Source organism: Gobius niger (assembly GCF_951799975.1).
Source record: "Gobius niger genome assembly, chromosome: 9".
NCBI classification, from domain to species: Eukaryota; Metazoa; Chordata; class Actinopteri; order Gobiiformes; family Gobiidae; genus Gobius; species Gobius niger.
Genome location: NC_136860.1, coordinates 21,427,274 through 21,443,167, shown reverse-complemented (window position 1 = coordinate 21,443,167; position 15,894 = coordinate 21,427,274). Strand labels below are relative to the sequence as shown.

The 15,894-nt window shown below is 37.5% G+C and overlaps 1 protein-coding gene across 3 annotated transcripts in view; it reads right to left on the bottom strand.

Moving 5' to 3' along the window:
- Window positions 1-2,635: 2,635 nt before the first annotated feature.
- klf12b (Kruppel like factor 12b) overlaps window positions 2,636-15,894 on the bottom strand; it is a 35,067-nt gene continuing 21,808 nt past the window's right edge. For 2 of the 3 annotated variants that reach the window (XM_079563544.1, XM_079563543.1), the window contains 3 exons: window positions 15,294-15,429; window positions 8,658-8,815; window positions 2,637-7,540 (listed from right to left, as the gene is read on the bottom strand). In XM_079563544.1, the coding sequence (XP_079419670.1) occupies window positions 7,359-7,540; window positions 8,658-8,815; window positions 15,294-15,429 (476 nt within the window). In that variant the 3' untranslated portion in view covers window positions 2,637-7,358. Of the gene's footprint in view, window positions 7,541-8,657; window positions 8,816-15,293; window positions 15,430-15,894 lie in introns of all 3 variants that reach the window. The other variant, XM_079563545.1, reaches the window with a different exon arrangement.

Here is a 15,894-nt window from a genome sequence, read left to right as displayed (position 1 = left end):
AATTGTGAAACTAGCATATGATAGACTCATTACATTCAAAGTGAGATATGTATAGCCTTTATTTGTTATAATTTTGACTATTCTGGCTCAGCTTGTGAAAATCCCCAAAATCTTATAAAATTAGAATATTGTGAAAATGAACAGTGAGCCATAATCATCAAAATTATAACAAACAAAGGCTTGACATATGTCACTTTGTAATGAGTCTATATCATGTACTAGTTTCACATTTTAAGTGAATTACATAAATAAATGAACTATTGAACGATATTCAAATTTTCCGAGTTTCACCTGTATTATGTTTATACCAAAAAAATCTGTGACCTAAGTTTCTGTCAAGTCCATCAGACCTTTCCATCAACTTTATTAAATCAGGCTGCACCTGTGTAGACCCAGTTTGTTCCTCGACTACCACACACAGTCCTTTTAACCTTTTTGATATTTCAGATGGACAATGCTGTCTGAGGTATTCTCACACCTGGAGAATGTCAGCTGCGTCACCCCATTATTACACTTGAATTATGGGATTTAGTGAGGTCAGAAGACCACCAACAGATGAGGAAATACCCAACCAGGCCTGGCACTCCATGCATATCTTTGAAGGAAAGTAGTAGCTTTTTTGTCCCACTCCGTCGATTTTTTGCATGACAGAGTTGAATTGTTGATGGGGTAAACAATTCCACCAAACCTGTAACTGTGGAACATGGAAAAGGCAGTTTAAATTGGCAGTGTGTGATTGATTCAATTCATCATGTTGACATTGTAAAGCGATCTTGAGTGTCTGGAAAAGTGCCATACAAGGCTATTGCAAAAAAATGTAAATTGAGCTTAAATGAAATAATGCCATAGGAAATGTGATGTGCTGATACATGAGTACCACTTAGATTTTGAAGAGCTATTGTGCAATATATTGTGGCTTCTTACTATGTGTGTGTCATTTTGCATTGACAAAACTATGGTGATTGTGCTGCCCTAATTTTAATTCAAAGAATCAATCAACATTTACATACTCTTCCACCAATTTCCCTTTCCTTTAGTGTTTAGAGTTAGTGGAGTTTTAGTTTTAGCCTTGGCGGGTATTGCCCTGGTTTATTACTAGGTTAACTCCTGGTTTAGTCCCTGCATTTTGTCCTGGATGAGGCCTAGTCCATTGCAAAGTGGCAGATGTGCAACTCAAGTTCCAGCACGTTGCACCGGCTCTGTGTAATACACCTGAGTGAGGCAGGCTGCGGAGAAAAGCCTGACAAGTCAATTCTGTTGTGTTAAGCTGATGTCTAAAGCTGCTGCACTGTGATCTCCAGAGGGCTGCACGTGGGATTACGGATTCTTTTTCATAGCTAAGCCAAATATCAGGAGTATATCCAAGGCTATAAAGAACAAAGAGGGAGATAAAAAAAACATGGTGTCAAAGTTCCCACAAGGTCACGCAAAGCAGCAGCAGCATACTCCAAGAGTGTTCAAGTGTTACTGGAAGAGGTGGCAATTCTGCTTAAGGCAGACATACCTGAAATCACTGTGGAAAAGTAAAACATTTCAACTCTAATCCATACTCACTATAACAGTTGCCTCAGTACATACTGTATGTAGTCAAGTATAGTATACCGTCAAGAGCAGGGCTACTGTATTGATAACAAATTAACCGAAATCACACTTTGAATGGTCACAAATAGCACATCACAAAAGCTACAATTATTTAAGCAGTAAACAAGAAAATATTCTGTCTCTGACCTCATTAACCCTGTGATTGAAATGTCTGTGTTAAAGGAACAGGCCACCGTTTTCACATACTGAGATATGTTCTTTCCTGAGCTTAGGCGAGTTGATGTGTACCTACCTGTCTGGTCTTTGTGCGTTTTTGTGCATTCAAGTATAGTTGCACAAAATTAAACATGTCGATTTTCTAAGCGGAAAAAAGGGGTACTATATTGTAAGGCATAATAATACCTTAGGAGCACTTCGATGTCCGCGCAGCTTGTTCGCTTCTAACTTCACCCCAGTTTGGAGCTGTAGGACTATGCTGGGAGAGGCTAAAGACCAGACAGTTACCCATCAACTCGTCTAAACTCAGGTAAGAACATATCTCAGAATGTAAAAACGGTGGCCTAATCTTTTAAGAATGTCTTCTCTCTTCCCATATGTGCTTCCGCATATGGTCAAAATGAGCAGATCTGAATCTTGTATTTGAAACATATTGCATATCTACTCACAATCGCAATCATCGTCAAGAAATGTTTATTATCAACACTAGTTAATGATTATATATCTTTTTGGAAACAATTCTGCAATAATAAATGCACGTTACTGCGGCCTTTCTGAGAAGTGTCAAGGCCGCAGTACTTTCCCAGAATTATATTTTACAAAGGATACAAAGCATTTAATCCCTCGTGACCTGACACATTGATTTTAAATCATTCATGTTCTGAATTGACAGCACTGCGTCTGCCAATCTATCTCATCACTTTTGAAAGTGCCTTTGTGGAGGGAAAAAACTACAGCCTCGTGACGTATTTTGACTGTATTTTATCATTCATTTGCAATTAATTCTGTTCTAAATCTAGGTGCAGATGGTACAAGTAAACCATATTTGCGCTATGATTGCTTTCTCCTTGATTTATGCTTAAAGTATTATTATTTTTTATTTTTTTTGAAAGATAATCCCACACCCAGTATCTGCGTAAATTGAACACTATCGAAATAATTTAAAACCAGAAAAAGGCAGTCGTGCCAAAGTGAATCACTCCTAAAATTGTATAAAGCATATCCCACTCAGTCACAGCATGTTACATACAAAATGCAACTTTATTAACCTTCATGCCTCCATTCATATCAATATACATGTATATTTTAACTTATTTTTAATTTCACAGCTCCATCCATATGAAAATACAGAGAATAAAAGGCAAAACACTGACTGGATACAGCTTCTCGAAAGAAAAGAACAGAACAGAAAAAACGGGACACCTTTTCCAAAAGTTTCTGAAAAATACTGTATCAGGACTAGAAATTATTTAGATGTGGAATTCCATGAAGCAGAATCTCCCTTTTTGAAATCCCAATTTTAGTTAAGGTAAAGAATAAAAAAGAACAAAAAAATCTGAATATTTACACTACACTCACTTTACATAAATACAGGAACAACAATTACTGTACGCAATATCAGCAAACTTCAACATAGGCATTGGCTTCACTACTTCAAAATCTTCAGAAAACCAGAAAAAAATAAAAAATCAAGGTTGTAAATAAAACAAATCATGGGTTGCGTTCACGACATGCAAGAATTTGATGTCATAATATCCGGTGAGGGGCAGAAGCCTGTATAATATCTAAATTGAAATCCACACACAAACCTTATTACGTTTCCTGTAAGCATTCAGATCCACAGTCTTGTATTAAATAATATTTCAGTTTGTTAGTGCATTGTGCTCATAGAGAAGACGTTGAACTTTGTGAATTCTGGCCCACACCTCAATATCATACTATAAACTCTTGATGTCATGTGAACGCAACCCTTTGACATTAGTAATTATTGACAAAGGCATCAGTCTACAGCAGGAATCCCACTCGCAATACAATTGTGAGAAAGATTTCTTAATAATTAATCCATTGCTGAATAAAAATGAATTTGAGCCCCAAGAAAATTATTGCAAACAAGTAAAGTAATAATGCATGCTGAAAACAGAATTGTGGAGATGTGATGACACAGCGGTATAAGGCTCAGTGCTAAAGAAAAAACAAAGAGGAAAGAAGAAATAGAGGTCCAACTTGCATATCTGTGCTTTTTCAACAATCTTGTTTGAATATTTTATTATTTGAGCACCCATTTTAAAATTCTGCGCCCAAGATGATAAAGTCATTGTACAAGTTTGAGATATGAGGCACTATTTATTTATTATTGCATAACTTTGACCCTGGTTACCGTTACAAAATTATGCTTCAAAAATGAGAGAATGTTAAAAGGGAAATACAATACACCCTGTCTGTGTGGAGAACTTTTAGTCCAATTGACTTTTTGAAATCGCGTTCCATTTAAGGCATGCAAAGTTATACTGAAAGTAGAATTTGTGATATGTTCTTGATACATTTGTGGGTAAAGAGAAGAAGCATCACAGGGAATTACATAAGTACCTTTGTAGGTTTCCAATCTGATCTGAGTTCTGCTAATGTTCAAGGAACATCTTGTACCACCATCTACACCACCGTATTGTGCAAAGAAATATTGGTTAATCGGCAACGCTTTCTATTTAGGTGTGCTTGTTAAGTATTAATGAGGTACTAATAAACATTAAGAATATGCTTGTAAAGTATTAACACACCGCTTATTATACTTTTATCTATATAGGCCATTAATAATCGGCTTAGTCATAGCCAACCCTAAACCTCACCCTAACCTTATCCTATACCCTAACCCTAAAATGATTACTAATGCTTATTAATACTTAATGAGCACACCTTAATCTAAAGCGATATTGGTTAATCAAATAAAAAAGTCAAATTATGTTTTGTATTAATGAAACATCAACCCCTTCATAGTGATTTGTATAAATGAAACATTAAATAGTGATTTTGAACAGTTAATTGGACAAGATATGCAAGACAAGATGCCCAATACAACCATAGATATAACACAACATGGTGTAATCCTCATGGTCGGACTGATGTCAGCGGGGCCTTGATTTCCAAAGGGTAAACAACAGTCGACATGATTGACACACATGCAACACTTTGTATCACATTTCAACCAATATATTCATCAGTTCAACTTCCCAGATGTCCGACCGTGAGAATCCAAGAATCATCCAACATGGACAACGCATGCATACGTCATTCTCCAAGATGGAGACACACAATATCATCAGGGTGGTTCTTTGCCGCGATGTTCTTGTAATAACAAAGATGTTTTTAGAACATTAGCAACACAGGGAAATCAGATCTTCACTTAAAAACAACAAAAAAGATAAATAATTTACCAGTAATAACACTTTCAGCCTTCAAAAACGTTTTGATCATAATGTCACCGAATAACAATTACCCAAAAGTAAACCAGGACATCACAAATGATCTTGATGATGAACACCATTAGCCCAATTTCACTGTATATCAAATTAGATAAATTACCGTCTCTCAAAAAGACTTGTATAAACACATGTTCTAGTAATCCAAAGCCCTAATTCTTCCAATATATATACAGGCTGTAGAACTTTGTAATAATTTTCTCTTCACTATGACATATATTACAACATTTTAAAACTTTTTACATAAATGAAATCATTACTGTATATTCATCGAAGTGCCCCACAATCATATTCTCATACATTATAAAGATAAGGAGATAAAATATAGCATGATGATTATGTGAATAAATCTGAAGTAAAATGATTTAAACTATTATAATATTAAACTAAAAGGTGCTGATATGCTTATGCCAACAAGAACAAAAATAATGGTAAAGACATGTGCACATTAAGTTATGATAATGCAGTTCTCTTGCTTCGGAGAACCAGGGTTAAAATGTAACTTGTTGAACTAAATTTGAGATAAATACAACTGTCAAGTCTGGGGGCCTTGAGGATTTGGCTTTGCAGATGGGGTGGATTTGCCTGTGCATGTGCGATGTGTGTTATAGGCTTTTTCAAGGTGCTATTATCAAAAAGCTTGCCGTTTCCTATTGTTGGCTTGAGGCCAGGAAATGCATTTAGCAAGTGCTATCCGATGATTCGAGCTGCCCTGATGCTCTCTGGCTCATGTCTGAAGCTCTCATAGAGGGAAAGAAACTAATTCAATATAGAAACGTCTTTTAATATCACCGTAAAAGTCATAAAGAATACTAAGTGGTGATCCTTTGATTTGCCAATACTTCTGTTTTCTGAAATGTAATTAAATGCATAAAAAGCCTGGAACGGGTTTGGAAAAATGAGAAGCAATGTTCTCAATCAAATTCATGGAAATACAAATCATAGCAAATTAAGCCTTCAGCTAATTATACACTGCAACTAAAATGTCTTCAACACCAGCACATTCATTTGCACAGCACTGTATGTTAAGGTTTTCTTTTCAAGGTTGTGGCTGAATTTGAAAAACTTTTCTTTGAAGAAATAGGAATTACTATAAGAAATAAACAGACATGAAGCAAGCATTCGTGATTGAGCTGCAAACTAGACAAAAAAAAAAAGACAAAGATGGTATAACTTTACAGAGTGGGGCAAACCCTCGATTCTTGACATCAGTTTCTTATTTTTCATTTTAGTCGTTAAAATTGTATTGCTCATCTACAGTATAGTTTATGTTAGATATCAAATCACTCCATTAACACTGCAGTATGTTGTGCAAAACTACAATACTTTTCTCTTAGGAACACAAGAGCACAAGTCTGTACGGTGCCTCAGAGTCACCAAATGTCATGTGATTGTTGATCCACTGTTTCTGAGAGGATTGTAACTTTCCATATCCAACATAAGCAAGCAAAGCTGAAAGAAACCATCAAACTGAAATATTTATCCTTGAAAATTGCACTTTTACTGATTGCAAATCACAGCACAAAATCCACAAATTGAAGAAAATGTTTAAAAGAGGCTCAACTTAAATGCGAATGGGGGATTATGAGTGGGATGTTTTTGCTGGTGGGATGTTATGCCAGTTGTCATTGTTTGAAATCAAACAATTATTCTCCAAATGCAAAATCATGGTGAAGTAGATCCATTCAGTTGTTGATTTTGACTCCAATCCCATTATATGGCTCCGGGATAAGGTGAAGTGAAAGTCCAGCCCTCTTGTAGCTTTTAAAATAGATGCCTCCACTGTATAACAGCAGGCTTGGAACAGGCAGAGGGAACCATGGTGAAAGAGCTCCCCCTGCTGGTAAAAAAGACAGGGAGGTCAATGCTGAAGCCTATAAAACCAACCAAGACCTTTTAGCTCCCTGTGCTCCATGGCAGGTCCTGTCTCTGGTTCAACAGAGCTCACACAGGAAATCCATTCCACAAAATGGGGTATTTCACATTATAAATGCTGAAAAAGCAGCAATTTATTAATAATAATGAAAACATCAAATTAGGCGTCTTTGATTGCATTTGTTTCCTTTGTCCATTAAAGGTGTGAATTATAAATCTAAATGTAATATTTACCAACAGTGCAGTAAAAGACGGTTCTCTTTTATTTTAATCGACTGACAGGAAAAGATTCCTTCCAAGGATCCAGCCGTGACCCTATTGTGCACCATTTTGTCTTCACTCTTCATGTGTACATGTGGCTGTGTGTCCAGGCCAGCTGAAAACAGTCACAGGGAGATCCCGCTCCCCCGGCTGTCTGCGTTTCCTCCACTCATCGTGCTTCTGTTGTTGTCTCCATCGCTCTCTTGTGTGTCACACCAGCATGTGCCTCCTCCGGTGCAGGGCCAGGTGGTCGGACCTTGAGAAGCTGCGGTCACAGTCTGCGCACTTGAAGGGCTTGACCCCCGTGTGTTTCCTGTAGTGCCTCGTCAGCTCATCAGACCGCGCGAACTTCCACGTGCAGCCGTCCCATGTGCATTTGTATGGCTTTTCCCCTACGCAGACACACAACAAGGTCAGGAGCTCATTTTCCTTTTCAGATTAACACAAACAAAGTCTGACACTAATTATCACTGAAAGTCACTGTGAACTTTCTGAGAGAATGAATTAGAGATAAAGTAGTTAAAGATTACATTTAAGTATACAGAACAAATCATATAGGACAATAAATGATCATGGAAGTACATTTTTCTTATGAATTTTGTAAAAACAAAAAAAAAGCTAAACTAAATTAGATACAAAATCTAATTTGTATACGAATGCTGACCGTGATAAAAGGATTAATTAATGTTAAAATATTAACCGGCTTAACTTGTGCACTTGTGATAACATGACAGAGTGTACAAGAGCCAGGCAATGAAACAATGATTGTAACTGCACAACTTGAGAGCTCCAAAAAAATGTTTTTATTGCTGGCACCACGAATCAACGTTACAAAACGTTACTTTGTGTGCCAGCAATAAAAAAAAGTTACTATCATTCTTTCAACGTGGCACATTGTGACTTTCTGGTGTGTGTACATTACAGTGAATAAGTAAAAACTACTAACAAATAAACATCTGAAATTAGCAATATGAATAAAGAAACACATCTTAGTAGGGCTGTGTAATTAATTGAAATTGAATAGAACTATAACTGAATAGTAAGTCATTTTTATTATGCTTGGCCATTAAAATTCTGCTTAAGAAACCTTTCTACTCAAAGTCTGAGCTGTTAGTGCTTTGATGCTTGTATATTGTGTCTTTGTTTCTTATATTATGTACCATAGGCCTTTATGTGCTATATAAATACATTTGATATGAATATTAAAGAAAAAAATCACTGAAACATATTAGGAGAAGAAAGGTAAAGAAATCTCAGGACAATTCCACTATATTTTGCCGAGGAGTTTTGGGAAGGGAATGGCTTCCTCTTATTATACCATCACGTAATATCCAAAACCTACAACAGGTTCATTTTGAAAATAATACTGAAAATCTTCATTTCACCAAATTGCTGAGTGCTGCATCCCGATTTCAAACTAGTTTTAAGATTTGTCGTAGTCATCCAATTCAAACGTGGGTTTATTTTGTTAACGTTTAAACAGAAATAGCCCAAACAACACTGACTCACCTGTATGTGTCCTCCTGTGGGCTTTTAAATGGGAGCTTTTTGTGTACACTTTATTGCAACCATCGAAATCACATCTGTGGATCCTCCGCTTCTTGGAATCTGGAGACTCAGATCTCCGAGGGCGGCGTATGCTGTCAATACTGAACGGTGACATAGAGCTGCAAAAGCCAGAACAGAGAAACAAAGGTTTTAATATTTCTAAAACCAACAAAAAATTATCAAATCTCAATTATTTAGAGGCCATTTGTTAACCTCTCAACCCCACGCCCGAACCGAGTGCATTTTCTTCAAATCACTTTACCCAAAACAAAAAGCTTCTTGACTGGAGAGCAACAGTGTAATGCCTCATTTGAAAGCTAAGACTTACAAAAGTGATCTCAACTTTTTGTCAAATGGCCACCGTGTTTTTGTCATGTTCTCGTCTCTTTATTGTTGTGTTTTTTTTCCCTTTTTTGTTGATATTTATGAGCCATGCTATTGCCATGTTTTGTCACTTTTTTGTTGTGTTTTCATCACGTTTTTGTCAGTTTTTTCATGCTTTTTTGACATGTTTTTATCGCTTTTGTCAGATTTTTTTTATTGCTTTTCCAGTACGTTCTTGTTTCTTTTTTGTCACGTTTTTTTTGTTGCATTTTCATCCTTGTTTTCATCGCATTTTTGAAGTTGTTGTTTTTTTAGCTTTAATGAGCTTAGTTTAGGTGGGGGTTAAGAGGTTACAATAGTTATAGTTAGTATGGAGTGAATGAATAGTGCAATGTAAAGCGTCTTTGAGTGTCCAGAAAAGCGCTATATAAAACCAATGCATTAGTATTAGTATTAGTATTATTATTATTATTATTATTATTATTATTAGTATTATTATTATTATTATTATTATTATTATTATTATTATTATTATTATACTATTACAGCAAAATATCAACACAATTAAGTGCATTGATCATAGCAATATTATTATTATTTTAAAAAAGGACATACTGTAAGATACAGAAATAAAAAGTACAAATTAACCATAAGCACATGAAAAGTATAATTTATTGGTGAGGCATCATTCTGTCCAGCAGGTGGCAGTGCAACACAATGTCTCCACCACAAGGACAGATGAGGTAGCCCAGCTGGTACAGCCTCCACAGTCTCTCAATAACTGATCTCAGATTGTTACATTTCCTAATGCTGATTGATTATATGAATGGCTGCTGCGATTTGTGTCATCAATACAATCTGACATGACATTTCCTCTGCATTGTATTGCCAATATTGGGGTTAATAGTGCCATTTGTCTTCTGCTCTCAGATCTGAACTGAATTTATGTGGATACCATTGCACTAAACAAACGTACAGGAAGTCAACAACAACAACATGAGAGCAGGCATGACGAATCTCCAAAGCCCCACCTATAACTGAAATCTCTCTTGCAGACATAAACACATGACTTGTCTGCTTCTCGTAAAAAGGACAAGAAGAGCTCTGTTTGTTAAAAGGGTGGAGACATCTCTATGCTCTTCCATGTAATGCTATATCAGGCAATAGCACGCTTTGGACAATGATTTCTTATTGTGAGATGTCAGAAATAGTTTAGTCTGAACAAGAACACAAGAAGAATCACTGCAAAATAAAGACTTGTTAAGGACTGTCAGATAACTTTTGTGCACTGTCTTCCGCCAACACACTTCCTGTCTCGCTCTGTGCCTCTCTCCACCGAAACATGATTTGTCAAGCCTCGAGTTAAGACAGGCCATCTAAACAAAAACACCCAAACTAACATAAAGAAAGGCACAAGCGGCGAATCCGCACAAATCACCTGTTGCTTTTGGCCAAGCGCCAGCCTGGAGCGCTCCAGGAAATGAGCACATGGCTGAGATATGAACTGAACTCAAACTCCCCTCTCATTTCTCTTTCTCTCTCTCCCCGCAAAGCACCACACTGCAACGTGATGTCAAAAGCCGAATATTTAAACAAAGACGGGCTTTCATAATGCTAAAGGAACGCAGCAAGTTTATTGGGCTAATCTGTCCGGGTGAAGTGGAGTCATAGTAGTTGGATTAGGGTGTGTGGTAAAATGTGTGTGCTTCTGGCTGGAGGTTCTGAAGACGACAAGCATGAACATGAATACTACGTATACTATATCACCAGAACAAGCTAAACAAAATGAAACCAAACAACAACAACAAAACAAGTACCAAGTGACTTTTTTTTATTTCACACATTCCACAATTGTTAGGATGGAGTTCTACCCAATTGCTATGCCACTTATGATATTATTAGTTTAGTTTATTTTGAGCAATTTTACTTTCATTTTGTCTTTCATAATTCATACAGTTGTGGATGCTCAAAATGGAGTAGGCTGGAGCAATAAAGCTAATAAGTGCCTACCCAATATTCAATTCAGTATATACATTTACGTAACATTTTAAATTATAAGGTTACTATTATTTGATTACATTGACTTTTGATACAAACAAGTCCTTCCTGAGCTCAACAGATCATCAATGATACAATCATCAGTTTAAACTTAGACTTAGCAACATTTACCAAGAAGAGCATTTAAATGCACAACAGCAGCTTGGTACATTTGTTGCAGATGTTTATAGAATGAAAGAAAAATAAAATTGATAGGAAGACGTATGCGTAAAAAAGCATTACTACGTCTTACGTTTGAAGATGTAAAATTACAGATTAAGGTTTACACTATAGTTCTTACAGGTTGGTTCCAATAATCTAGTGTTGTTTCTAATTATTAAATTCAATACGTTGGACATTGCGTAGGGACAGGCTTATTATATTCTGTGTATTATAATTCTCTTTTAGTCCTGTTATTTTCTTGTTGTCATTCCCATCTCCACAACAGTTTATTTTTCTTCTTTGTGTAAAATGGCCTGTTGAGTTTTGGCAACGGCCCTCACTCAACAAGCCCAGCTATCCTAACTTACTACTTTGTGGATGACATTTGTATCCTATGCTGTGGGATGCATTAAAAGGACGAGGTTGGGACACATTCACATATAAAAAATGTCCACCTTTTTATCAACTTGTCTTCATGAATTTGGCAGGTCACTGGTATAAAACTATGAGCTTACCACTGGCATTCTCAAACCAAGTAATACGTAGAAATACATGAAAACTTGCCGTAAGCATTTTAAGATTGTTTGGGTTCAAAAGATTGATCCTTTTATGTTTACATGTAATTTCATTGTTGAAATGTAAAACAAATAGTAGTCGAAACGGCAGCAGTGTACGGTCATAGTAGATAGAGTAGTACCTTTTATTTTATCTGTACCTTCTACTGTAATAAGACTGCTATAAAATCAAAAATTGTGCAAAAAATATCATGAGTTAAACGTGTAGTATCACTGCTCTCATAACTCAATAAGGCTTTGTTCCTGTTGTAAACCTGCAGGCAAACTACCTTGAACCCAGAGTCACGGCAGCATCACACAGTCCCCGTCCGCCTCTGAGAGCAGCTCAGAAACGCACACTGCTGAGATCAATGTTAGATCACATCCTACCTTTAGGCTTCTGTGTTTTCTCACTTTTACCTCTACGGCTGCCTTCACACCCGCCTCAAAAGTGTCACAGGTCAAATTTGTTGACGTCAGTGTGACTAAGCCAAAGCATCTGAGTCCTCACATTTAGCAACAGCACTCTTTACCCTAGTGCTCAGGACAGAGAGACGTGGGTTGTAGTTTGCTTTCATAAACGTGCACAAAGCTCCTATATTTGTCACAGATGATGACACTGATTTGCATATAAGCCACAAGATGTCTGTGTTAAAAGTCAGTATGATTTATACCAGTGTGGTGAAGCTGAATCAAATTCTCTTTGAATCAATTTTCTGCGCAATGCCACTGAAATTGTTTATTTTGGATACAATTTGGAAATAATTCTGAAAATGTAGGTGTAGGCCTAAATGGGTTTCCCAGAGAGGTGGGAAACAAAATAATGCTTACTGACGGTTATCATCACTGTTTTCTGTTTCATGTCACACGATTGCTTCATGTGCCACTAGAACAACATTTTGAGTGGGATTAAGTAACAGACGTCAAGAGGTTTTTTTCCTGAGAGTAGGGCTGGGTATCGTTAAACAAAACCAGTATGGCGTCAAAAAAAAGTTTAGGTACTACTGGTACAGAAACAATATATATCTTTAGAGACCAAGTTTTGATGTCTGTTGGTCCAGGGACAGCATTAAAGGATTTGATTGTTTCAGCTCAAGTAATGATACAGATTTAAAAGAAATAGTCTCTAATGGAATAAATTAACATTATTGTTCAATTTTATGGTTCTACATGAGAAATATTTTAGTATATAGTGTAGTATTGAAAAGGTTCAGGTAGTGGTCTCGTAAACCAAGTATCGTTAAAGTACGTATATATTGGTGGGGGGGGCGGGGGGGATTTAACAGTACCCAGCCCTACCTGATAGTCCCTGTTTGACTCCAGTTAGTGATAAAATGAGAAAGCGGTTTATTTACTGACCACTTGTGGTTTGAGTTGGTATTTTCAAGGATTATATGTACCAAGGGGATATGCAAAGGCACATAGACACTGACGTACAAAATCTTCTGAGATATTGTTATATATTTGAAGATCAAGATCAGATCCCATCAATTCAACACTGAAACAACGAACACAGGCAGTTACTATATGATGAAAACAGGAAGCCGAGCATTTGTGAGTGTATCTTATTGGACAAGGAGCCTATGGGCATTCCTGTACTCGTCTCAGACTTGATTCCCCTCGCTTCACCTCACCTCTCCTCCCTCACCTGCTCTGTTCAGTGCTCTCCAGTCGCCCCTGGTCCTTGGGGAAGAGCCAGACTTGTCTACCAACAGCAGCCTCTGCCCTCCAACTGCACACACACAAATGCACACACCTTTCCCTGTGCTCATTCTCTGTGGTTTTCACTCATGCTCTCCCACAAAAGCCATGCAGCGGTCCCCAAGGAAACACATGAATATGGACGAGGCTGCCCAAGAAGCACATGACACACACCCCCTTCCCTCCTATCTCTCCTCCTCATTTATTTATATATGGATAGATACCTGGAATAGAGGCTGCAGGCACTCCCATCCTCCGCCTTGCTTCTCCACTCCCTGTGTACCCAATTACAAAAAAACATCTTCTTCTTAAATTGAAGCTATAAAATACCATTGTATGTAGTGAATATTTTAAAAAGTTTGGGCAGTTTGTCGTTCAAGTTTAATGGATTAAAATTGATGTCAAAGCTCAAAGGCTTATGAATAATAAAGATTTATATATACGCTTCTCCAGACGCTCAAAGACAATTTACAATTACTTACATTATTCATTCACTCTCCACACTTGTTGATGGTAAGCTACGTTTGTAGTCACAGTTGCCCTGGGGTAGACTGAGAAAAGCAAGAAAGCCAACCAGTACCACTGGGGCCACTAATCCAAGCTTGCACCTTAGTTTTACTACCATATAGTCTCAACATGTTTGTGTTTTGATTTTCATCATATCTTGTTGAAAATGTACAAACATTTGTGTTCCTTGTCCTTTTTATGTAGACAAACCACTGTATTTTTGGTAGCAAAAGTTGACCTGCTTCAAACACCACTCTGCAAGCTTAGAGCATGCACAAGCACATAGGATTTCTGAAAAGCACCCACAGTTTTCATGCACAAAGCCGGCTAGAATTTCCACACAGCAGAGTCTGCACTTTGCACAGTGAGACAGAGTGGGCCGGCCCTGGCACAGCACTGAGCTGAGCCTGCCTGGTGATTTATCTCCATAGTGAAAGGCTGGGCACCGAAAGGTTGGGCCCTGCCAACCTCTGTTCTCCTCTGACCAGCAGGCGCCCACGTGTGGCACTCTGGGGTATGGCTGTCCCCTTTAATAACCTGCAATGAAGCCACACTTTAAATGCTGTGTGTGAGTGTTTGTTTGTTTTTTCTCTCAAAACAACAGCCCCTATCTACACAAGCCACTAGTCTGTGTGCTTCAAACATGACCACAATAGGCTATATATTTACATCACCAAAAGCATCATTGTTCCTTGATGCTGGATTTATACTTATTTGTCTTTTGTATTTGAGTTATTAGACACAGAGAGAACAAACAAACCCCACACAGAAAGGTCCCTTTCCTGTACAGATGGACACAAGCATTGTAGCCATATGCGTATGGGAGCCTATAGAAGCCCACACATTAGCATCGAAATGTGAAACTCAATGGAATCTTAATCTTGAAAATACCACCACAAAGTTCATTCTTTGAAATAAAGCAAACTATGGGGTCAAACTGGGCTTCCTTGTCTGAGGATGAGTTTACCCTGCCTTGATTGTAGTTGCGATACAATAGGTATCACAATACTTGCAATGATACGTATTGTAATACAGCAAGTATCACAACAGAATGTAGGTTTAATATAAAGTGCTGTGTAACAGTGACTGAAGAAATATTACCTTTAAGAAGTATTGAAAGTTTGATAAAGTATCGATATTTTGTATAGCGACAAAGCTGCGTTGTGATATATTGCAAAACGATGTATTGTCCCAGCCTTAATATATATAACTACTATTGCTTCAGGCGAAACTTCAAAAATTGTATTAAAGGCTGAGTCATTGCAACCTCATCCCATCATGTACTGTAATCAGTATAAAGTTTGGCACTTACTCTTGCACTGCGCGGGCTATAGACAGAGCCGTGGAGCCCGTTTCATTAACACTGTCCAAGGTCACGTTTGGCAGGTCGTCGTCGTCGCTGTCACTCTTGATGTGCCTTGGCGACAGACCATTATGATCCGAGTGTCCTGGGAAGAAACATGACCAACAGATCAGAATGCCTGCTTTAGCTTTAGCTTTTTTAATCACTGTTTGACAAATATTATCTCGAGCCGAGCAGGTACTACCATGTGCTCCTGGGTGCAGTGTCTGACAAGGCCTCAGTGCACAGATTTTCAGTCAGGAGCTGTCAATCTGAACTAAATCTTAATTTGCGGACAGAGCAGTGGAGCGTGACACAGTAGCCAGCAGTCATAGGCAGAGGAGAATGCAAATAAGACACAGGCCACATATGCACTGGCTGTATTCTTTATCAGGCTCAAACCCTCTGATAAGAAGAGGGTGGAGGATTGTTTGCTCATTTTTACTGTCTCTCTGCAACTTACAAGAAAATATAGAAGAGTGTCATATGTTATTGTACATCGAGAGTTGTAATATTTCTTTATTGTGATTCATGCAATTATTTATCATGTTCTATTTTTATTTATTTGTTT